The 25,682-nt window shown below is 37.4% G+C and overlaps 1 protein-coding gene across 16 annotated transcripts in view; it reads right to left on the bottom strand.

Annotated features, from left to right (window-relative positions):
• LOC117432042 (neuron navigator 2) overlaps positions 1–25,682 on the bottom strand; it is a 179,897-nt gene that overhangs the window by 42,860 nt on the left and 111,355 nt on the right. For all 16 annotated transcript variants that reach the window (XM_059002531.1, XM_059002534.1, XM_059002519.1 and 13 more), the window contains 5 exons: positions 18,769–19,888; positions 17,820–17,932; positions 14,186–14,294; positions 12,249–12,632; positions 4,476–4,598 (listed from right to left, as the gene is read on the bottom strand). In XM_059002531.1, coding sequence (XP_058858514.1) covers positions 4,476–4,598; positions 12,249–12,632; positions 14,186–14,294; positions 17,820–17,932; positions 18,769–19,888 — 1,849 coding nt within the window. The remainder of the gene's footprint in view (positions 1–4,475; positions 4,599–12,248; positions 12,633–14,185; positions 14,295–17,819; positions 17,933–18,768; positions 19,889–25,682) is intronic.

Below are 25,682 nucleotides of genomic sequence, written 5' to 3'. Positions count from 1 at the left end.
TGTTATCAGACCTATTACCAGCTGAAAAGACTAACATAATCACACACAGTATTCTCTTACACAGCTTTCTTTTAAGTGAACAATACGCAAACCACAGGCATTTCATTCATGCCCTTGCTCTTTGTAAGCATGAATTTACACCTTAAATTTCAACCTGACAAAATGATTTATAGTCCATAGGTTCTGATTTGCTGATTTTATTGTAATCTTTTAAATTCTGTCCTATATTTGTACGTACTAAGGTATGTTTTTTTTTTTTTTAAATGGCACATGTTATTCTATTCCTGCAATAACGCTTTACTAATAAAAATATTTCCTACATGCAATGTGAAAAATTCTTCAGATACCCATGACTGAGAATTTGCAAAACCCCACTGGAGTAGCAAGTTAGGCTAGCCTGGTGTGTGTGTGTGTGTGTGTGTGTGTGTGTGTTTGCATGTGTGCGTGTGTGTCAGTGTAAGCAGCAGGCAGAAGAGCTCTGGGGACAACCGACACACACTATCTCTCAGTCTGAACAAAGAGAAAGGGAGTGGCTGTATACAGAGGCCACGAGCAAAACCAAAAAAACACTTGTTTGGATTTTTTTATTTTTTATTTGACATGATTTTATTCGCCTTATCAACTAATCCTATAATTTATATATAAAATAAAATAGACTTATTGCATACCATACAATTCAGGCATTAGGCTTCAAGAGAAGACAAACCTATAACGTACACTAGCACCAGTGTAAATCTAGTATAGTACAGAATGTGCTGCTATTTAGTGTGTATGACATTAAAAAAAATAGTCATTCAGTGAGCTTTCTATTCCCTAGAATGATTCCGATTTTCAATTTAACACGGTTGACAAAACACCTACAGAAGAACGCAAGGACCAGAACTAAAAAAAAAGGGGGCTATCTGCCTTATGCACCCCCCTTTCTTAACAGAAATTGAGTCAACTGCTAATTCCTTTGTTTCCTATTAAGTTCACACAGTCCCTATCCTGTTAGATCATTAACACCATGATCAGATAGAGACACTCCTTTCCATTCACGTGTTCAATGAGATCGGGTCTGTGTTAAATCCCACTTGCAGCCTTGTATTCCTCACTACTCACCGGTGCTGCCCATCAGGGACAAGCCTGTGGGAACTTCCCATCCAGCAATTCAGGATCAGTTTTCCAGGGTACCTCCCGACAATACCGATGCGGTAACACAATCCGTTCATTAATCTACACTTTCCTAATGTATGTTTCTGATCTTGCAATGCAAACAGTTATGGAATTACAGCAGTACAGCAGACACATGTGGAACGGAAACAGCTAAGAAACATGAAGCTTAAAAAACTTAAGAGAAAACACTTTTCGGACAGCATACACCCAGGTTTTTACAAGATCAAAAAGGGTCTGCTAATTTATTAAAAGAAAAGAAAGAAAATTGTGTCACATGCCTAGTTTGCAAACTAATCTGTTAATAAACCTTGACTATTTTCTCTTCTTCGAAACCCTCCTATTTCACCCCTACCTAAAAAAATTTAAAAAGGAAAATGATAAATCATTTTTGCGCAGGCTGTCCAACCCCGGTCTGTGCAATGGACTAGACAGTTAGAACAGATGCCACAAGTCCCACATCTCCAGGTTTAAATCCCTTTACCAACTGGTATCCTAAATGAAGCTGCTGGCACACCATATTGTATCTATGAGACAGCAGGACCGGAGGGAAGCTGGATCTGCCTTTCTGCCCCGAGGAGATGGACTGAGGCCGGACAGTGACCAAGGGGTCTGACAGTCAGGGTCCCTCCCAGCTCCGTAACATAACAGCTTAATGCTCAAGCAGGTTTGAAGCCCTAGGGGCAGCAAGGAGTTTGAGACACAATTTTAAAATAGTAATATAATACTGCTACGGTATTAGATCAACGATGCAGGGGGGTATTATTATTTATCTGTTTTAAAAAAACTAGCTGGGATTGCAATGCAGAACTATAATAAAATCAACCACATCTACACTGAGTTACCTTTACTTTTTTCGTATTTTAGTTTTTGATTGAGCACAGCTGCTGGTACATAAGCCAGTTTAATATCCACACCCATTACATTAATCTGCCTCTGCTTCATATCCCCCTTGTCAAGTTCTAATTTCAAAAGCTACCCCATCGTTAACCAAAACCTTGAGAGCTTGAAAAAGAAACACTGCAGTGAACTGTAATGCCAGGGATGGCAAGAAGCAGATGTTCGTTTAAAACACTAAATTTAAGTCATTCCATCATCTTAAAGAATAATGATGATGCTACTCAATATCCATAACAGTACAATTTACTGTACAAGCAATGAGAACCATTTGGGTGATACCAGCCCAAACATACAAAATAATCCTGCAGTCTTTTATACATAACTGTATAGTTTTTTTTGTAGAATACAAAAGAAGCAACTGAAGTCTAAAGGCTGGAAGGTATAATGCCAAATTTAACAAGTATTTCCACTGGCACAAACACAAGGTCAAACTAAAGCAGTTAATAGCGCACTGAAATGTCAATAAATCAGTCCGTTTTCCAACATCTGTGAAGATGTAGAACGTCAAACACAATCAACTGCCCTTTAATAACTCTGAAGCTGAAGCCACGGGGAGCTTTGCATTAAGTGAGGTTGCTCTTTCATTTACTTAACCCCGAGTTCAGAGGCTTCCAATGGAGGTCACCAGCAATGGCATGCTGATATTGACACAGAACATGCAACCTTGTGATAAACATTGCAGAACTACTAAGCACACAGGATTTGCTTCCCTTTATTGCATAGAAAATATTATGCGCAAACATTATTTTTTTTTTATTAATGTATAAATTGAGCCCATTTTAAAAACAACTCTATTTTCTTCTTGCAAGACAATTACGAGTCATAAATGTGGTGTTAGAAATGTGGACTCCCAGATACACGGTGCCATTTCCAACTGCTGACAAGCGAGCTCAGCTGTGCTCTTACTGGTTCCATTAACCTTTCTCTTCTCTATTAAATTACCCTGTCTAGTTCTCGTTTCCACCGCTGCTTCAGGGTAAATGTATCTTGTAAGGTCTGTGTTTTATGCTAATGGAGTTAATGTGCATAACCAAACTTCAATTAAACCAGACAAGTAAAAGAGACAGCTAACATTCCTATGAGGTATTATGGAATACTTTCTGTATGCATCCCCACAGTCGGTTCTAATTTGACTAGATATACAAAAAAAAAAGTTAAATGCATGTAAAATTGACGTTAACCTACTTAAAACCAACATGTATTAACAAGCGTTGTGGTACCTTAAACATTGAACTTAAATAAGACTTAAATATGAAATATCTTTAAATGTTTTTCACAAGATGACTCCAACGCATCTGTTCAGCTGTCACGATGCATTTGCTTAATGTGGTGTATTTTCAATTTAGTGCAAGAGACAGAAAAAGCAGTAGACCCCAATATATTAGAACTGGGATGAGAAGCGATGACTCAGAACTACCGCACACCTGCAAGCACTATGTTACTACTGTCTTTTCAACACTCTAATAAAACACCTTCAAAGCCATGACTGCACTGCCAAATTAAACATGATTCACTTGTTCCAATTCACCAGCTATAAAAAGATACAAATCCATGCTTTTGTATAGAATCCTGACACCCCATTTCAGAGAAAGAATTAGACAGACAACTGGCTGTGTTAGCCTTTTTCTAATGCAGTAAATACATAAGATTTAAGAAAGCTTATACTTTTTGTTTCATGTCTGATAACATTCAAGATCACTGCACATGTTTAAATGAAAATCCCCTAACTCACTCCTCCCTGGTCTATGGGACCAGCACATAGACCAGTATCCTTTATGTTTGAGCTACAGAAAATATCAAATTTCAGTTAGCTAAAAAAGGTGCTTTGACTGCCATTTATTAACAAGTGATACCGAGTCCAAAAAAACCCAGCTCATTTCTCAAAATAATGAGTCAATGCCTTTTGGGATTTTTTTCCTCCTTTCTTAAAAGAATATATCAAGCATCGACTTATGCTCCAAAGGAAATGTGATTATTTTTGACACATGCTAAAAACATGTTATAAATCACATAGCAGAATATATGAAGAATGCATCAAGTAAAAAAAAAGTTAGGCAGCCGCACCTGAAAGACCATTGAAATCCTGTATTCAAGTTGTTCCACTATAAATAACAAAGGAGGGGTTCCACTGGCAGATGCTAATTACAAAACGTTCCTTTCAAATAAGTCTTTACATTAGGAATTCAAGCTTGGCTTGTTTCTAACCAATATCGTACAGGAAATCATTCTGAAGTCACCCATGAACAAATATAAAATAAAAATTCAGGCAACAGTAACAGACCCTGTAAAATGCTAGCAAACCTACAGTGGTCATTTTCTCAAGCAGAACCACCACGCTGCCACAGACAAACCTGTTTTTTTTTTGTTTTTTTTTTGTTTTTATTACCAGATTATTAAAAAGGCCACGTGAAGGGCTAGCCTACCTGTCAGCATCTCCAACCCCCATGGAGGTGTTGCGTTGCAGCGTCTCCCTCACTGCAGCCATCCCGTCAGGCAGTCTGTTCAGTCGACGGGTGTACAGGCCCAATCCCCCATCAGTCAGGTAGCTGCACAAACACACGAGCAAACAATCAAACTAAAGAAGTCAAATGTTGTGTCATTATTATGACTGCCCGCCTACCAGCATGCCTTCCGATCCTTTAAAAAAAAATTATTTATATCGGGGACAGTTGTTCAATCCACTAGCCTTTCACCTCTCCACCTGGAGGTTTGAGAACCAGCTATCGCTGAGCCCTAATCCACATCACAAAACCACAACAATTTAACTTGTGATGGACTTGTAGACTGAACTGTACCCACATCCTTAAGAGACTGGAAAGACTGGATTAAGATTGTTTGTCTTAAACTGAAAAAGGAAATGTAAAAAAAAAAAAGATAGCGTAGACTTCAAATCGAATAATCACTAGACAGGATCTCGTTCCCTTAGCCTATTCCCCCAGACCTGAAGGGTCAAAGGATATTTGATACTTTCTTCTTTAAACCTAAAGCACCCAAACCAGCGATCACTAATGTATCACTGCTGCGAAATCTCTAATCCTTTCCACCTTGAAGTGGTTAAATGAATCAATACAGAAGACTGTGAGGCACGCAACAAAGGAAAAACTCCAGACTGTTTTGCTAAAAGCACTGAGGGTTGTGCAGTATTTACAGTACCAAAACGTACCAAAAAAATAAACAAGAATGATTAGCCAACATAGTGGCAGAGTTCTTTTTGTTAGATTTACACAAATTTAGATTTTCGTACACACTTATTCTTGAAAATGTTAACATTTCTAAAAAAAATAAAAAAATGAAGTCTCAGACATCAATATATTCAACTGTGCAGCCAACAAGCACGGTTCTCTTCTAAATTACAAAGATAATAGGGTTCAAATAATAAGGTTCATCTGGAATTGATGTAGACAAGTTTACATTAAGTAAGGTTACTTTTAAGAAATGCTTGTCAGATTCAGTTATTAAAAAATAGAGCTCTTCTATTCCAAAGTTCTGTTAAATAAAATCCACTATAACCTTAAAAGTGAAAGTTGACTCACTTTCACACACACACACACACACACACACGTTTGCATTCCTATATTTGTGGGCTTCTCATTGACTCTCACTATATTTTTGTTTACTATTTCTAACTCCAGTCAGACGAAACTCCACACAGGGTGAAAGTCGACAACAAACTAAATATTTGAAGGCATATTTAGTTCTTAAAAAGGTGTTTTACAAAGTGGGTATGTCCCCACAACGTCGTTTTTTCAGGAGTTACTATCTTTGTGGGGACATTTTCTCAAATTTTGTCCACTCATTGATAGCAATACCTGCCCACACACACACAGTAATGTACTGGTCATGGAGTCATCGAGTTCAAAAGTACCTCGCTCCCCAGAAATCTCCACAACATACCTGTGCTAGATAGGTCACTCTTCTCAGTAATAGGGTTAGTGGTTGTCCCTTTTGGAGGGGTGGCTGACCCAGAAACTATTACTGATCACTCGCTGATGACCTATGACTGATCATTGCTGGGGCGGCCAAGGGCATTGGCTTTGGAATAATATGCCTTTCACCTCTAGGTCACTCTCGCCAGCTATGGCTGAAAGAAAGTGCATCATAAAAACTGGAAGTGACTTTTCAGATTCTATGGTGAGCATGGAGAAAGAGCTTCTAAATGCCAAGTCCCAGCACCCCAGATACCGCTTATCTACACTGAGATGTATCGGAGGTGTATAATTCTAAAATCATCTATTATAAGATAAAACCAATGCTGGTCTCTCATAGGAACTGCTATGGAACTAAAGTTTTACTTTACACAATTACTTTTCAAGGACTGTAAGTGATAATCTGATTATGGTGGTCTTTTAGATTACTTTATAAATAATAATAATACACAAAAAAAAAAAAACACATGACAAGCTGATGCACAGGTTTAGCAATTTGCTTTGCCTGATATTGTAATTGTTTTTTTTGTTTAACATAGGTACTGTATACAAATATGTTTTGTATGAGAGTATATACATATGTTAAACAGACTTGAATTCTAGGAGGCAACTGTTAGTAAACATCACAAAGATAGCATATGAATATTAACTTTCGATTAAAATTTGCCTGGATTTATTTCATAAATATTGTTACAGTGTAATGACAAATGTTGGATTTAAAAAAAATAAAACAAACATTACTTCACTAAATAAACACCAAGCTGTAAGCTGCATTTACTGCAAACAGCCTACTGTATTTAACTATTAACAGAACACCACAAATATGTAACTAATAGCAGAACACTTTAATCCACTGGCATACCTTGCAGTGTTGTACATTAGAGCAATCAGTCCCAAGCCACAAAGTGAATAAATAATCCTTCTACTTCCAGTTTTTCAAACAAAACAGGCCAAATGAACAAACCATCAACCTGAGCAGCAACGTTTCAGAAATATCTGCAGTTCTTTTTCAAAGTTCTACAGAAATAAGACTTTTCTTGGAGTAAGTCTTGCTGCAAGTCTTATCCCCCAGTCAGCAGCCTTTGTTTCAAATGTTAACCATTCAGATGCCTTCTCCAAGTCGATCAGCTTCAAGCTGAGGAGTGCTGGAATGTGTGCCGTATACTGTGCCAGCCTTGACTCTTTGACTCCTTCTCCCCCTCTCTCTCTCTACAGTCTCAACATATCACTGTGACACTGAGTCGCAGCTGGCATGGGAACCAGTCCCAATTATTTATCTGATGGGAGGGAGCCAGGAGGAGGGATGCCTGGGGGGAGCTCAGAATCAGATCTGCAGGTTTGTGCTGTTTTAAATTGCAAGCACAGGAAGACACCTCCAGGGGTCTGTGGCAGTAGGTGTTGCTTAGCTAGTGATAGTGGGGGCTGGCCACAGAATTGCCTAAGGTTGTAAGATAGCAAATCAGATAACTTGCAGTGGTGTATTGTACACGTTATTTTTGTTGTGGTCAGTTTATTTAAAAAGGAAGCTACTGTGAAGGAACAGAAGTCAGTTGATTATTTGGGAAGAGAATTACCAACAATTTAACAGAAAGATTGATTCATAATTAAAATATAAAAGGATTACTATACTGTAGGTGCACTGAAATGTTACATTGAAACCACCAGTACTGTACTACATACAATACAAATATCTTCTGGATTTCATAAAAGACACTGATGTTGAACCTAAGCAATCAGACAGTTAATTGTGCTGTTGCAGACACAGGGTTGGAATCTAAACTAATAAGGGATGATCTTGGCTCAAATAAAAAAATAATAATAATAATAAAAATGATGTACACCTATAATTTATACTGAACAGAGCAGATGCTTTAAAAATAAATAAATAAATAATTTTATCCTCAAGTACCATTTCTTGGGGTGTTTCATCTTAAGATCAGGAATCAAAGCACCACGTTTCCAAATGCACCTGAGGCACTTCCATGTTAATAGCTGTTTAGGTTTCTTGATGTCACACCCCACCCGCCCCCCACCCCTCCCACCCCCCCAAAAAAACGAGAGACATCTACCAGAACAGTTCATTAACCCTTTTAGATAAACACACTGCAGAGGCTGTAAACAGTTCAATGTTCGTTCTTAGTCTGAGTTAATTTAATGCCATTGCAAGTAATCTATTTTGGTGCACAATAAGGAAGACTATCCTTTTTTGGGTGTAAAAAGAAATTAATCAAATCCCTAAAACATTACAAAATTCCTGAGTGATATTAGAAGGAGCGGATCCGTGGTTTAAACTACTAGCTTTCCATCTTTGCAGTTTCATGATTTTCATGTATTTGTTGGGGTTTTTTTTGTTTAATGTTTAATCTTAAAATACAATGGAAAGATAACAGCAACCTTTACACTCGATGTAAAATAAAAACAAGACACGCAAGGGCTGACTCAATCAGTGATATCAGATACCACTGGAAGGCTACAGTACTGCAATCTCCAGCACAGAGACACAGAAGCACCTCCAAGGGCTAACATTTTTATTCAACTGTGGGTGCTGTCTATTAATCCCCTCCGAAGCACAATCTAGTCACAGTCAACCTTAGAAACGCCCCTCTGCAAAGAAAGAGCACACAGGAATCTACTTCCTGGACAGCACCCACTTCGCTGGAGCAGACTGAGGCAGCAACTGTGAGCAGAGTCACAGCCATTTGTTTGCAGTACAATTACACACTCAAATCGTTTGCTTTCCAAAGGCTACTATCATCTGGTGGAACAGCTATTTAAAAACAACAACTTCCCCATTGTGAAGTAGGTGCCATTTCTTAGGTTATTTGTTCAGGCACATTTGGTAAGAGGACGATGAGCATTTGATGAAAAGACCTCAAGTCAATTACAGCCTTTACCACCCCAGCTGTCTCAGACTGTCTCCGTCTTTTGTGTTCTTTTTACTATCTCAGGTTTACCACCTGTGAACAGAAATGTGAAGCCACTACTTAATAAAATAATAATGCTTCAACACTTAATGATTAACTAATACAAAGAGAACACTTAGCAGGAAACAGTTCTATGTGGTGTGTACTGTACACAAATCAAACCCTGAAAAACAGCTTATTTTATTCTAAACAACTTTTTCTATCACAGTACATTCTCTGGAGTGGCTCATGTAAGTCAGTGTTTTAAAAGTCTAATGCATAACTTCTCCTTTATCGCATGTTCAGCTATGTCTTATATTAATTCAAACTCAACAAATCACAGAACTAGTATATAATCAATGGTGGTCTTTTTCTTCTGTTGATCTTTTGGTTCTGGTGCAGATTCCAAAAGCTTCCAAAGACAATGCTATAGATGAAAAGTTATTGCTGCTTCCTGTAACCCTGATCACTTCATGTGTTGCATTTCAAACTCAATCAATTGGTCAAGCTGCAATCTGACCACCAAAAGGTACCAGAAAGCAGCAGTTAAAAAACATGCGAAGAACCAGAAAATCGCAGCACTTCAAGCATGGGACCAGCTAATTATAAAGCTAATAACGGGTACATCGATTTAAGATCAGTGGTTTGAACATCTGTCAAGTGTAAGGCCAGTAAATCACTACATTAGAATGTTCTACCTCCGCCTAGTTGAATTTCGCAAAAGCAATTATGTTAAATCAGCCTATTGTTCATTAAAAAAAGCTCTCTAAATTAAACTTCTGAAATAAATTATACTTTGAAATCTTAACCATGCTGATGAACTTAAAAGACATATGTGGTTGTCTAATTAAAAACAGCTTACTTTTAAAACACCAAGTATAAGGCTTTGGAGGCACAGTTCATTTTAAAATTCAGAAAAAAAAAAAGAAATATGTACACATGTTCTTAAGCCCAACAATTAGGTGCAAGTTTGCACATGCAACCGGTTCTGCATAATACAAGCTCGAGGGTGGAACAATGTGGCAGTCAGCTAATAAGCAAAATGCCTTTCTAGTTAATCACAACTCGGCAATGGAAAAAATGTATTCTCAAAGTGCACTGGCTATGCATTTATACATTCTACTCTTATTCTCAGCCTCTCCATTGGTGTCTCGGATATGAGGCTATGAAAATGTTTGCTATCAAATCACACACCTTGTGACAACTCTCGACATATTTAGTGTGCAATGGCAACGCTGCAATGATGCTGTATGAATAACAAAGACACCGACACTCGTTTATAGTATATATCACTAATGTAACAGTTGTTCTTAATACCAGAATGAAGCTCTGGATCAGCCTCAATGTTGGCTAAGATGGAACACAGCAGCACACTTTCAAATAGCATTAGCCAGGAGAGGGTCATGCTTCCATTGCACCATATATCAAATATATCATGGCTTCAAAAGCTTGTATACTTCTGTTAGCCAAATAAAGAGGCAGCAACTGTCTTGCACCCTCCAATAAAATCAGTTTCAGTCTATGTTTAACAGAAATAAATTAACATTGTACATGACATGCAAAACCTCAAGAATTTATGTGCCTGTTCCAACAAGGCTGCAGACAAACAAACAGTGTCTTCATACATGAAAGATCAAATCAACTACAATCAAAATATCATTTCTTTATTACCATTGCCTATGGGCATACACTGTCCCAATAGCTGGCTGCGCTTTGAACAATTATTCATGCATTTAATGAGCCAAGGATTAACACATTTACTGCTGCACATCATTTCATTATAAAAATACCGGTTGATGAAAAATGATGTGGTGGCACTGAGCATCGCACAGTGAAAAACTACTGTAATAATTTCAAGAGAGTTAAAGACAAAGGAAATGTGTACTCTACAATACAGATGCTGCTCAAGAGAAAGAAGGGGTGGGTTATCAAAATTCGAAATATCACTGTGTACCCAAATGATTTGCCTTTGAGTGCTGTAATGAAGCTGTTTCTTTAAGAGTTACTTTAAGAAAGCGTGTGTGTTTGCAGCTTCTTCATTAGCATGAATACCACCTGCCCATTAGTAGTGCATTAGCTGGGGTGTTGACCATCTTGCGAGACTCCGCTCTTAATTAGCCACAAGGGTGTGTGTGTTTTCCTTCTGCTTATATCCAAAAAACGATCTGTTAGCCATTACTGGTTCTTTTCATAGTACTGGGTACTTCTGGGTGTATTCATAGTTTCTTATACTGGTCACCGCATGAAGTCTTTAGTAAAGTGAAGCTACACTAGCTGCATGTGACCACCAAATAAATAACGGGCTGCTTATTTTATTTTCTCTACCAGATACAAATTAAAGTGCAATTAGCTTCCATTAACTGCCCTCCTAATGCTCCTCAATCCTCTACATCCTAAATAACCTAATACATCGTAATGGTGATTTTGACACAAAAGAAACTGAACTCCACATTATTTGATACATGTACATTAAACTCTAACTTGAGGGGAAAACAAAAAAAAAAAGAAAATCATATCCCATTGATAATTAAAGGAAGCATTCTTGTCACTCAAACTGTGTAGGAAGCGGTTTTAAAAACTCAAATAGCTTTGTATAAAATGAAGAGGCAGGAATAATGTAGGTCAAAAAAAAAGAAAAGAAAAGGAAAGAGTTAATGAACGAGATAGGCAACCTATAGCAAGGTCGATCTCTTAATATGAAGCATCTATATTACATTTATTTATATATATATATATATATATATATATATATATATATATATATATATATATATATATATATATATATATATATAAAACATAAATTTAAACCCTGTTTGGATTTAAAGAATATATTCTTTAAATCCCTAATAAAATCAGTGCTTTATGCACAGTCCTAGACACAATGTTTCCCATGACCCCTATTTTTCTAAGAGCATTTTGAACAGATTATTTTCACTAGGCACCTCTGTATTTAAGTTGCATGAAATATTGTCTTGCTTTTTTGCTGTGCCAATTAAGACAAAATGTAAGGAGTTTGGCATTAAATACAATAATGGAAAGCAGAAAAATCTGTTTTTTTTTAATCCACATCCTTCAAGTCCTTGCATATTTGGTTATACTGTAACAACAACAACAAAAAAAACTAACTGAATTGAACAAAAAATGATGTCTGCAAGTCACACAAATGCTGGTTTAATTCTCCAACACACCACAAGGTGGAGTAAAACTACTGTGCTAATAAAGTCGGCTCTCATAATCTAACATACATCATATAAATACTGACACCTTGTGGTTATATGGAAGGTTACTGATATACTGCCAAGAGAAGGAACACAGACACAAATCAACAACTACTACATTTTAACAACTAAAAGCAATAACTTACCCACTAGACACATCATCGGTCCGCAAATTTTTCCCAAGTACATCCCCGTCGCTCATGTAGCCTGTAGCTTCCATGTGGATTCCCTCTAAATCCAGGTCATCCTTGTCAGCAAGGTCCGCACTGCACACGTTACTGCCCCGTGCTGCTAGCTGTCTCCTGAGGGGGGCTGAATACATGTACCTCCCAGACTCAGAGTTTATAAAGCGACTGGCATTGCCCCGAGGAGGGAACCCGTTCCCCAGCGAGGGGGCATCTCCGGCCTGCAGACGAGGGCTGGACTGCCCTAGTCGCCAAGACAACGGCGTTGACCTCGCCGTCAAGCTCAGGATGCTGCGCCCGCTGATCTCAGTTGTAATGTTGCTGTCGAATGTTGTTTCCAACGTGCTGGAAATAGAAAAGCAAGAGAAATAGTCAACTAGACAGCACTTGAAGGCTATATTAAACATCCCTTACAAACATTTCTTATGTGTACTCTTACAGGGTTGTGTATTATTTTGGTGTATATTGTAAAACTATACTGGGTAGTTTCTTAAATTTCCTATTACCAGTACAATTACTACAGCATTCAGTTACTACGGTACAGGAGTCAGACACCAAAATACTACACAATACTAGAGTAGAACGCTATAGACAATTATTGCATGGTATGTTTTCTCTGTAATAATAACAATTAGCAATAAAACAAAAATACTGTATGGGGAATCCAATGACATCAATCAATAATAAAAAAAGAAAAAAAAAAAAGATTAAACATTGCCATATCTGACCATTTTCTGAGGATTGGGTATGTAAACTGCTCCTTGTTTGGTATTCCAAAGCAGCATGGAGACAGATATGCTACCCCAAATAGACTCAAGCAAGCTTGTTAGTAATTGGCCCCAGGCCAGGTTACTGGGAACCTTGCCTTTCTACAAGTTATTAGCATATTTTTTGTGATTCACCATAAATGGATACCCAATTATTTCCATTGTCTGTTGCCAATATGACCAAAAGCAATAATTGAGAAGATGTGTTATATTATGAATAATAATATTATTGATTACAGAAGACCCAACTGACCCATACAGAATTAACTAAATCCAGAAGATAGGAGTCTAAACCAAATGCCTTAAAACCAAAACTCAACAATACGCTTAGCTGTATTATTTGTCCTTTCATTGGGATGCTGTTAAAAATAAATAAATAAATAAATAAATAAATAAATAAATAATAATAACAACAATAACAATAATAATAATAATAATATTGTGCCCTTTATATACACCCAATATATATATATATATATATATATATATATATATATATATATATATATATATATATATATATATATATATATATATATATATATATATATATATATATCTTCCTTGGAAACAAAAAACCTTTATTCAAGCAAACAGCAGGGGTTCACTTTTTGTTATTTTGACTTTTTTTTTTTTTTTAAATTAAATAAACAAAATGATCAAAACGTTAACTTCAAATAAAAGATGTAGACACAAATATTTTGTCAAAACAAGCAAACTGTTGTTTTAGACGGACAGCAGATGGCACTCTCTCCACAACACACTCCAACTAGAATTCCTTGCAGACTGACCGACCAAACTTGGTGTTGTAAATTTCACACTGCTTCTGAAAGGAGTGATGAAAATGATAACTTGTAGAAACGTCACCACCCGCAGCTCGCCCTTAAAACCGCAATTCAACAGTTTCTGGATTCCCATCCAAGTAACAGTTTAGTTTATGACCTGTCACCTTATAGGTGTATGTTTTGGCAATTTTTAAGAAACGCAGCTGCTGTTTTTGATATTCCGCTGCATGAATAAATTGTGAAATACGATTCCCCTGAAACTTGTATGAGACCCATAAAAATGTAATAACTGGAAACACGAGTTATTACAAAATCTTTACAGAGCAGTCTAATCCTTGCCACTCACCTGTGTGTAACCTGTGTGCCACGTAGACTGGACATGGTCTCCTCCAGGTTTTGGCGAAGGTCTGCAATGTTCTTTACAGTCCGCTGTCGCCTTGTCTCTGGGTCTTCCCCTGAAACAATACAACACAGTTTACATCATATAACCACCACTACCACATTTTAATCAAACAGCGGCTAACAGAGACACCTGCTGGTGGGGTACTGTCACAGATTGGCTTGACGTCAGAACAGGGAGACAATATTTAAATAAAAACAAAACTGCACAGTGGCCAAAACAAAACAGACATGGAACAAACAAGTAGCGATTTTTATTTGAATTTTTCTTTTTATCTTATCTCACGACTCGCGTCACGTTCTGCCTCTGAACACACTAGCTGCTTGTTTTTATATTGTGGCAGTGGGATTAACTGGCTCTTAAATACCTAGTTTACCCCTCAATCACATTCATTGATTTTATCTGGATGGGGCATTTTAACCCTATCCAGGCTGTAAACAATAATAACAAAACATTGTGTTTTTAACACACCAAACCATACAGTGAAACAATAATAATACAAAATACAAAAAATATGCACGGGGCGGGGGTGTACCTCGTCACAGGTACACCATACTTCAATTTCCTATTCCTGCAATCCATTGAAAATCATACATTTGTATTCTCACCCCTACTTAAAAAAGGGACAATTGTGTTTTTCACCCCATCACAGGGATTAGGTCACTAGTATAATTACATTTTTTTTCTTATTAAAAAGCTTGTGTTTTCAACCCCTTTCTGTTACTTCAGTGTTACTGTATTAAATAGGATTTATTCAGCTCCACTCTATCACAGTGCTGCAGTACAGGAACCAATCACACTCCCACTGTAGGGTTTGGACTTGGCGAACGGAAGGTATCCTGCTGTGTCATGGAAATGTTGTTAAATAGCTTCATACTGTGGCAATTCAAGAGGCCCAGAGCTGAAAAACAATTCAATTCATACATCTTCTTTTGATAGGACAACATTTCTTTGCAATATCAGTGTAAAGAATTTTGATTTGGAGGGCAAAAGAAAACAGCTATCTTTACCTATGCAACCATGCATTTGAGATACCGTTTTTAAAAAGCAATAAAATGCAAGACATAAAAAGTACAATTAATTCAGATTAGAAAACAGTTCCTTCTACAATACATGTTGACATACAGCTATGGCCAAAAGTTTTGCATCACCGAGAATTTTAGGATTGATACATAATTTTAAATAATAATAATAATAATAATAATAATAATAATAATAATAATAATAAATAAATAAATAAATAAATAAACAACACTACATGAACATAATTTAGATATTTTATTTAACATTGTGTAATCAAAGAAACTGCAAAATGATATCGCGAAAGTCTGTTGGAAGCCATAATAGTAGTACAGTATTTCATGTAAGATTTTGAAATGTCAAATGTTTTAATTTTTCATTAAGTATATGGAAAACTACAAAACGGTATGTAATTCAATATGTTAACGTAACATTATTCAGCAGGTTTCATTCAACTTTATGAAGCAAATTATGTTAATTCTATAGAGTGATGCAAAACGTTTGGCCATATTTGCAGAACAGACACTTAGCTGTACACCGGAGCCGCTAAAAAGGGTGGCATTGACACTGCACTTACTTTCAAATTTCTGGCAAATATCTAGCATGGTGAGTAAAATCTCCTCATTGAGACGGGCTATCCCTTCCCAGACGCAGGTCTGCTGCACGTGTACTTGAAAGAAGCTGCTGCTGTTTGCTGTCTCAGTGCTGACACTTTTCCAGGGCTCCCTTTTAAGTGGCTTTATTCGATCCTTTGCTTCTTTATTCCTATCACTCGCGACAGGAATGCAACTTGCTTTTGGCAGATACGACAACTCCTGCTTAAGGCATCCCAGCAGACTGGGCTTGGCAAACGCTGGTTCAGCTAAACGGCTTGCAGGCGTGTTGCTGATTGGCCTGCAACACAGATTTGATCTTCCGAGGCTGCAGACATTGAAAGGCCAGGTTCCTTCATCGGGATTCATCTCTCTTTTCATTTCCTCCAGAGAACTAATGCTAGGTTTGAAGAAACGGGATCTCTCCTTTAGGTGTAGCAGGTTTCAGGACTGCAAAGTGCACAGAGGCTTTTAATCCAGAGTCTTTCGCCAGTCTTGTTGCCCAATGTTCTGCTACAACTAAATCTGACTATTTCCTAACAGATTATGAAACCTACTTGGTACAAAGCGGCTCATCTTTGAGTTTCAAAGTATATATATTTTTTTTAACCTTTATACCACAGTAAGGTCTGTGGATGTTATATAAAACACGACTTGCAAAAAGAAAACCTAGCAGGCACAGCAGCACCTGGGACGCATGAAGAACTATGTGTCCCTGAGAGAATGTTTTTCTCTCACTTGGAGTATGTCTCAAACAGCTTTGATAGACAGCAAAATGGCTTGTTGGGCCAGCCATACAGAGCTGTTTAAGAACCCATTAGCAACTCTATGACATCAGCAGTCTTTGTACCCCCTCACCTCTTTTTACATGCAGATTTTGCTCTTTCTTTCTTCCACCCCGTTTAGCTTTTATTCCTAGACTACCATGGCATTGGAAGCTGTGCTCGGCACAAAACCAGCTGCACTGGAGCTCAAGTCCACAAACACACCTCTTCAGACAACTTTCATCTGAATGATTAAAATTACCAATTACCAATACCAAATCAGTACGACCACTGTTAAATATATAGAAAGTAGACTGCAAAGGCATTCCTTAACCCTTCCTCTGTTTTTTTTCTTTCTAAAAGCTATGTATAATGTCACTTAAATAACTTTCATTAATTGATCTTTTTTTTATCTAAACTTACCTCACTGTTTAACTAAGCTCTCCACCTCTGTAGTGATAATACACAGCAACACGAATAGAACAATGTGTCAGCAAAAGTCTATACTACAGCTAAGTTTCTCACTGGAGAATTGCATATTGGTAATTCAGTTAAAGTGAATATACGGTATTCAAATTAAAATCTTATTTAGTTACCAGCTTTGGCCTTTAAAATAAAATCAAATATTTTACTGCACCCCACTGTTTCCTTGGTTTCTGTAATATCACTTCAGGTTCACTGTGGTGGAATAATACACAGAGTTATGTACCATTCCCAAGTGCTGCTTCTGACATTCCTCCGCTTCGCCGGATGTTTTTCTGCTCATACATACAGTACATTAACATACAAACATGCATCAGTACCACTTTAAAGCCTTTTCCAGGTGGCTCACATCAAACACAGCTTTTGTGAATAGTTGCCTCAGTGGAAATGCTGCCTGCCAGTTACAACCATTATCCTGCTTCTTAACAGAGATTTAATATGAATCTGGATACAAAGGCACAGTTCTGGAATGCAAACCAAGAGCTGTGTGCGCAGAGTAATTTCTTTGTGAATTTGCATACCGGTACAGGATTTTTCTTATCCAGGCACGGCTATGCTGACAGTTTTTGCATAGGCAATATCTACATGTACGGCTGCCATTAAACATTCATCAACAAGTGAGTATCAACAATAATCATTTTAAATGAAGGATGCTGGCAAGCTGTTCTTACAAAACTGAACCAAACACCCTCTGCTAGCACACTGTAGCACACTGCCTACCTGAGAGGTCTTCAACACCAGGCTGGCCCGCTTTATTGTAGGCCACGGGATCCACATTCCCTCCTCCAGATCCACAGTCTGTGTTCATATTCCCGTCAATGTCCGTCTGTGACCTAAAAAAACAAGCAAAAGTGTTTCCTCACTGTAGGATGAACCAGCTATCACCAACGCATGTGGCACGCTTCCTACCAAATACAGAGGCTGACTGATTTTACATAATTCATTAGTCCCATGTCAGGCGACGTCCTGGAAACATAAAAATTCACTCAGCCATATAAATCTAACAGACACTGTAATACACTGCTGTACACCTTCTTCAAGATAAAAATAAGGAAGCCAGTGTTATTTTGATTCATTTTAACTTTTATCTAATAAATGAAGAAGGAAAGGAAGATTTCTAACTATTTGTGTCAAATTCGTAAAGCTCAGTGGCAGTTTATTGAGCAAATACAATAAGCAGGTGTTTTGTGCAAAGATACAACTAAAAGACATTCCTTCTCCTTTTACACGCCCTATGCACCTCTTTGGAAATTTACCAGGGAAGATCAAATAATCATATTCGTTTGTTTGGCACTATCTAACATTAAAAACGTGTGTTGAAATGTAAGTCCTGTGATTAAGTTACTTTAAAGATGTTGCTACTTCTTGTAAAAATGGTATGGTGATCATTTATTTTTTAAGTTTGCATAGAAATACAAGCTTATTGGGGAGCTCAGATCTGCAAGTTTCTAGTCGTACCAGTTTGTCATTGATGTCTTTTGACAGGAAAGTAGATTAATATTTTGTGACCAGACATAGCCTCAAAGCATTTTATGTAGCCCTGGGAATAAATGAAGAAAACATGCTAAGTGGTGAACCCCACACAGCATATCTAATTAAGACCAAACTTCCAATTAAGATCTAAAACTTCCAAGACCTGAAAGTGATTCCATTCTGCAGAAGTGCCTACCTGTACATGAAGGGGGCCACTGTGGCAGTGTTGGGATGGTTGTATTGCTGCTGAGGTTGAGGTAGCTGAACGCTGATAGTGTTACTTCCTGTCGTCTGGGTGTTGCAGGAAGTGCCTGCCTGAGCACCACTGATGGCTTGATGAGGAGTCCCCCCAATAGCCTTCCCCTCGGAAGAGGCCAGGCTGGAGGAGGAACTGGAGTGCCTGCTGTCCAGTTGGCCCTTGTGCAGCGAAAGACCAGGGCCAAACTTTGCACTGCGGGGCCTCTCCCCTTCTTTCCCAGAGGAGGAGGATGAGGGAGCCCCCGCTGATTTCCCTGTAGCTGAAGTCTTGGCTCCTGGTTTGGGTATGCCACTGTGTGCTGGAGCAGAGGTCTCTTTTTTCGCACAGCTGAGCTTCCCCCCTTTGGGAATAAAGCTAGCAATCTTGGAGGTCTTTTTGGGTTCTGACATGGCTGTGCCTGCCGGTTCCTCTTTGGGCTCCTCCTTGGTCTCCGGTTTCTCCGTCACAGACACCCTTTTTGAGATCTCCTTCGCCTTGTCCTTTTCTTTCTGTTTCTCCTTCTCAGCACTTTTCAGGGAGCTCTTCTTGGTGGTCAGCGCTCTGCTGAAAGTCCTCTGGGCGATCCCTTTCAGTGCAATTTTGGGGCTGTTGGCGGCTGCTCCAGTGCCATTGACTCCCCGGCTTGCAGATTCTGTATCTTCAGGCTCTTCAGCATTAGAAGGGACCTCCGCTTTCTCGCTGCCGACATCCCGAGACACAGCGCTTTCCAGGGGTGCCCCTGTCGTCTTGGAACCCCCTTTAGTGTTAAACAGCTTTAACTTCTCCAGCATCGATTTTTGTCCATTAGGAGTTGTCTTGGCAGCTTCCACAGGAGGTTTTGGAGGTGCCTCCTGGCTGGGCTGCTTCACAGACAGCATGGAAGACGTGGCGGTGTGCTTTGCACTGAGGGATTTGCTGCGCCAGGGCTTGTTGGCAGAGTTGGGCTGAGGAATTGCTGATGAGGTGGTGGTGCTGCTGCTGCTGATGGTGCTGGTGCTACTGCTGTTGCTAATGGGAGCTGAAGACTGTACATTTTCATTCATTCCTGGTTGCTGTGTGGCAGTGCTGTCTGCTGGCTCTGGAAGGACAATGAAAACAAGCAAAAAGTAGGTGGCTATAACATCTACCCATAAAAGGAAAGCAGCTCTTCAGATGTCTCACAATGAACACTCACTGCTGACATTATTCCATTGTGCCATAGTGTAGGGTGTGACCTTATCTAGTTTCTGTAAAAGTACAAGTCTATTTGCAAAAACAAAAACATATTTGCAGAAAAAAATAATGTTTGTTATTTACGACCATTACATAACATTATAGCTCTCATGTACTATTCTCACCAAACACATTTCAGAAGTCACCATTTTAAATAAAGAATGTGTTAAGCTATATTTACACAACTGACTGTACCTCTCTCTTTTCCCTTTTGTAGGCCATTTCCTTTTGCTGGTACTTCCCAATATGTTTGCTTCAAAATACACACTGTTTCTTCGTAACTTTCCTCATCTTAAAGTGACCTAATAAAAGGCAGCTGTTTAAAAATGTAATGGCTTTTAACAGCAAGCCACCAGTACAGTAACAGTAAACTATGCACAACCACGTTTTTGAATTCAAAAATAAACTGCAGAAGAGTTTATATATATATTTTCAGAGACAGCCAAGCTGTGAGTCTGGCTCAGTAAATCACAGAGACGGAGACGGTTAGGAACTGTTTCACCTTACACAGGCAGTGTTGGCATTGAGCCATTATCTCCAGTAACTTGATCCTAGCCAGACTCCAACGAACTGTCAATATGTGCATCTTCCTCTCAATACCAATGAAGGTAAAGTTTTCTGGGAGCAGCCAAGTATTTTTCCACTTTCCCAAAGTGCATGCAAAGTTGTTTTTTTTCTTCCCTCATCCAAAACCCATAAAGCAAACACACGCTTCCCTCTTCTAACCCTGCCTGTCAATCTGGAATTATTTTTCATTAAACAACATTCCATCACAACGGATTGCTGTGTCCTGTAAAGGATGTTTCTAGCTAGTCTTTCATTTAAAATACAAGCTGAACAGATAAGCAGTTTCAGTAAAACACAGAAACAAGATCACTGACATTTATTTAACACTTCTGACAAAACCACACATTTTTCCTGCTGTTGGATACAAGGAATTTAAAGGAGGAATTTAATTTGAAAGGAGTATCCTTTAGCTTGTAAACACAAATTAAAAAAAAACAAAAAAAACTAGAACATTGTCACACACAGAAAGCACATCTCAGGCATTGTGCAGTTATAAGTATCAACTTGTTCTAATTCATTGAAAAACTTAATAGTTACTCCACATGAATAAACAAAACAACTAGAAACCTGTTCTCCTGCAATTCAATATCTGCTTGTAAAAACTAAAGGCCTTCTATTCACAAGCTAAATGATAGCTGTATTTAATTCTAGAATACCCAGTTTATAAAAGAAAAAGAAAAAGCTGGTGTTTATTTTGAGGAAATTAAACATTTCTGAATACAGGACTGCAAACAATTACCATCATTGCTCCTGGTAGTTCATACCAGCACAGCCTGGAGATCTCACTTTCAATATCTTCTACATAACCCACAACTGGGAGAATTATACAGCATGTTCTAGAACTGCATGTTATGTTATGTAGTGATGCATTAAAAAAATCTACTGTACCATATCAGAACTTTGGGCAGATATCTTCAAACAAACAAACAAAACAGTGAATGATGCATCTTCTGTAAACTAATTACCAGTATTACCTTTTTAAAAGTCTAATTGTCCTTCTAGAAAAATGGATAATTGTTTTCAAGGCATAATGTCAACATATTAAATAAATCATATTTTAATAAGAGTGTGAAAAATGCTCAATTTCACTGGAGCTACTGGCTACACACGTTAATTCCAAAACCATTTACATAACTAATTCCTATTCCTTTCCATTTTTCAGCATTCTGAATCAATTAAATGTTTAACTCATACAGTGGAAGCCCAAGATGTTTCTTTTAATTGTACTGTAATTCTTGATATGTATTGTTTGTATATAACTAAGTCGCCCTGGGTAAGGGTGTCTGCTAAGAAATAAATAATAATAATAATAATAATAATAATAATAACTTTAAAGCAGTTTGTGTTCTTCAGCAGGATATGTGCCGTAATTAGAACAGAAATTCAATTTACTCCAACTTCCTGTCATTAACATTTGTGGACAAATACAGTAATTAGAACACAATTTGGTCAGATTAACCATGCCAACAACCAGAAAGTAGGTCAATTTGCAAACAATTTCCTATATAAATACTGGCCTTGTGAAAGAAAGACGGAGTACAATTATCAGTGTGGCCAAGCAATTTAAAGCAAACCGACTTTGCCTTCCAGAGTTGTGGGAAACAGCCTCTTCACTATAAATGCAAGACCATTTCATAAAGCGGAGTGTGATATTGAAATTGTCGTTTTTTCAGGTAAAAAAAAAAAAGTAGCATTTACTGTATGTTGAATTTAGGAACAGTGACCCATTCCTCTATAAAAACATAAAAAATAGATTGATATATTAGGCAGCATAGCACCTATTTAAAATGATTTCTTTTGTTTTTACATGTGCACAGATTTTTGGTTTTCCACAATCATGTCAAATTGACAAGTTGTAAACTGGAAGAGGCAGGTAATGCAAAACAAAACAAAAAACAAAAAAAACACATGGTTTACATCTAGCTACTTGGTCCCCTTTTCCACAGATCAGTGCTCTTCTTTATCGCCACTGGTACACAGGATATGAACCATTTTTGTAGGAAAGTCCCTTGACTTGGATTGGAAATGACAGGCAAGCCCTGTAGGCAGCTACAACTTTCCTAATATTACCAAGGGATCAGTCAAATTACTGGGATATCCGGCTGCGAAACCTGTAATCACTGGCTCCCCGATATGTTTGACTTAATAATACTGGGTCACAGGAAAAGAGATTCAAATTGTCATGAAAACATTTCATCTACTGAAAGTGGATTTTCATTTTCTAAAACTGAAATTACATTTTGTAAAGAGTTAAAAGAAATCAAAACCTAAAATAACATTTTAAAACTATCAGGAGAAAAAAAAAAAAAAAAAAAAGCACATTACCTGTAGTATGTGAAATGCTTTTGTTCATTTTCAACTTGCACAGTTCGAAAAAGCTTTAGGAGAGCTGTACGGTTTATTTTCATTATGCAAGATTTCAAACACTTTTACTAAACCGCAATAAAAGGTTTGCAAACGTATTTACAAAAAATACATTGTAGAAATCCTTCCACACAGAAAGCACATCTCAGGCATTGTGCAGTTATAAGGGTGTTAGACAGTATCCACTTGTTCAACATCAATGTAAAACTTAAAGTTACTCCACATGAATAAACACAAATAAAACAACTAGAAACCTGTCCTCATGCAATTCAATATCTGCTTGTAAAAACTAAAGGGCCTTCTATTCACAAGCTAAAGGATAGCTGTACTTAATTTTAGAATACCTAGCTTATAAAAGAAAAAGCAGCTGGTGTTTATTTTGAGGAAATTAAACATTTCTGATTAAAGGACTGCAGACAATTACCATCAAATCCATTAAAATCACCTCTTTCCATAGCTATAGCCTGAGATAACAAACACAAACCCTTTTCCCATTCTTCAGAATGTCAAATCACTATCAGCATATATAAAACTGAAGTATGAAATTATACACACATTACTTTTGTTTTACCACGAATTTAGCCTGTCTCAGTACAAACCTAAAATTTCTGGCCAGCAATACACATTCTAAATATTTAACTGAGACCTTTTCTGTTTTGTCTTTCCTTTGAACAAATCTGCTATCCATTAGATATGCCTAGAGTATATTTCACAACGTTCTGGAAGATTACTTGCATGTAATAGATAGATGTTTATGAGACCCTTCTATAAAACATGAGCCTGTAGTACATATACTCCAGCTATACAGTACAGTACAGCTTTGGCCAAAAGTGTTGCATCACCCTATAGAAATAACTCATGTTGCTTCATAAAGTCAAATCGAAACCTGCTGAATAATGTTACGTTAACATATTGAATTACACACTGCTTTGCAGTTTTCCCATATACTTAACGAAAAACTGAAAATTGAAAAATGTGACATTTCAAAATCTAAATACTGTACTACTGTTATGGCTTCTGATTACATGATGTTAAACAAAATATCTAAAATTATTTTCATGCAGTTTTAAAAATGTTTTTCATTAAATATCTCAATCCTAAAATTCTTTGTAATGCAAAATTTTGGGCAATAGCTGTAGATAAGGGTTTTCAGTTAAGCCCCGCTTACAGTACTCAATGAGAAGAGCCTGGAAGGTGACAGTTTACTCTTTCATAGGCACTGAAGCTTACATTCAGGACAGTAGCAGGATGAGCAGTCAAAGTGATTCCAACCCCCGCTGTGGGAACTTGTCAATAAGAAAAGTCAGTTATATAAGGAATGCATAAATAAAAAGGTTTCATGCCTCGAGTCACAGATAGTTATAGATGTATGCAGTGATAAAAAAAATAGAAAAAATAGGAGCAGAAATAATGTTTTAAGACAGCAAGAAATACTTTCACACAACCAAACAGCCATCACAAAAATACATCACCATGCATGGTACTGTACCCAACAAAAAAAAGAAAGAAAAAGTAACATTCTTTACATTTACATATCAGTAATAACCAAATTACCACTAGCCCTAACATTCAGACCTGACCCATACATCGTCAAATTAAAACCATTCACAAAACCATGATAATGACACAACCACTACAGTATGTGTTTGTTTAGCACATTTTTACTAACCTTTTTATGAGCAAGTATCCAAACAAATCCTTTGAATGTAGAAAAACAAATCAAATACTGAATAAGTAGCAAATAAAAAAAAAAGTGAATGCTTGACAAATTGGAAGGTTACTGAGAGAATAATGGAAGCAAAGAAATCCCCTCTCAGAGGCTGGGTTTAAGCAATCAAAAATAAACACCCTAATTTCATCTGAGCGGCCTCTGTTTGCAGAATCTCCACCCACTTAGTGCACACATAGCTCCAGTGAGGCTGAATCAATCAGTGTGATGATGTGAACTGGTGAAGGGCTCATCGATCTTCCATCATCAATTTAAACCACGATTAAACCAGGGTTCACAGTGGCGCAAAATAAATACAGGCTTAAAAATAAACAAATAAAGAATATACTTTTGTTTTGTTTTTTTAACCCCTGGCAGCAAATGTACCCATAATGTTAAATAATAAATGTAAAAAACACACTCACAGGGCTGTTTGAAGCTTTTGTATTCAAACCAAACACCAGCAGCCTAATAAGATACCATTAGAAATATATCAGGATTGATTATTCTAATTTCATATGAGCAGAACTAAATTCCAACCTGCAAGGTAAAGTGTGTGTAGATTGATAAGCCTGCTTTTTGCTGCTAGACACAAGGTTCATGGCTTCCTAAAACATTTTTTTAATCAATCAGGCAAAAACTATTCAAGGAGCAAGCAATACTAAACATCATTTAAAAAGACAAACATTTTGCATCATTTTCAAAAAAACGTATTAAAAACACAAACCTCTTTCCTATTACTAACTTACAACTGCTGTGTACTATATATTTTTGAGCCTGGGTGATCCAAGACGACGCCTATGGCAAAAGTTGAATCTTTCTTTCACTAAATACTAATTTTCCCCTCTATTGACTAAATGCTTAATGAAGCTCTTTGTAATGTTCAAGCCCCATAACTGTGGGCAGGTGCTAGAAACCTGCAAACCATTACAGTAGATTCCTCTCTGTAAAATATACCCCCCAGAAGAAAAGGGAATTACCTTCCTGAGCCTGACAAATGCTCTAATTATGCTAATCGTAT

The sequence above is a fragment of the Acipenser ruthenus genome, chromosome 27, assembly GCF_902713425.1.
Source record: "Acipenser ruthenus chromosome 27, fAciRut3.2 maternal haplotype, whole genome shotgun sequence".
Classification (NCBI taxonomy): Eukaryota; Metazoa; Chordata; class Actinopteri; order Acipenseriformes; family Acipenseridae; genus Acipenser; species Acipenser ruthenus.
This window is presented reverse-complemented; position numbering and strand designations above follow the sequence as displayed.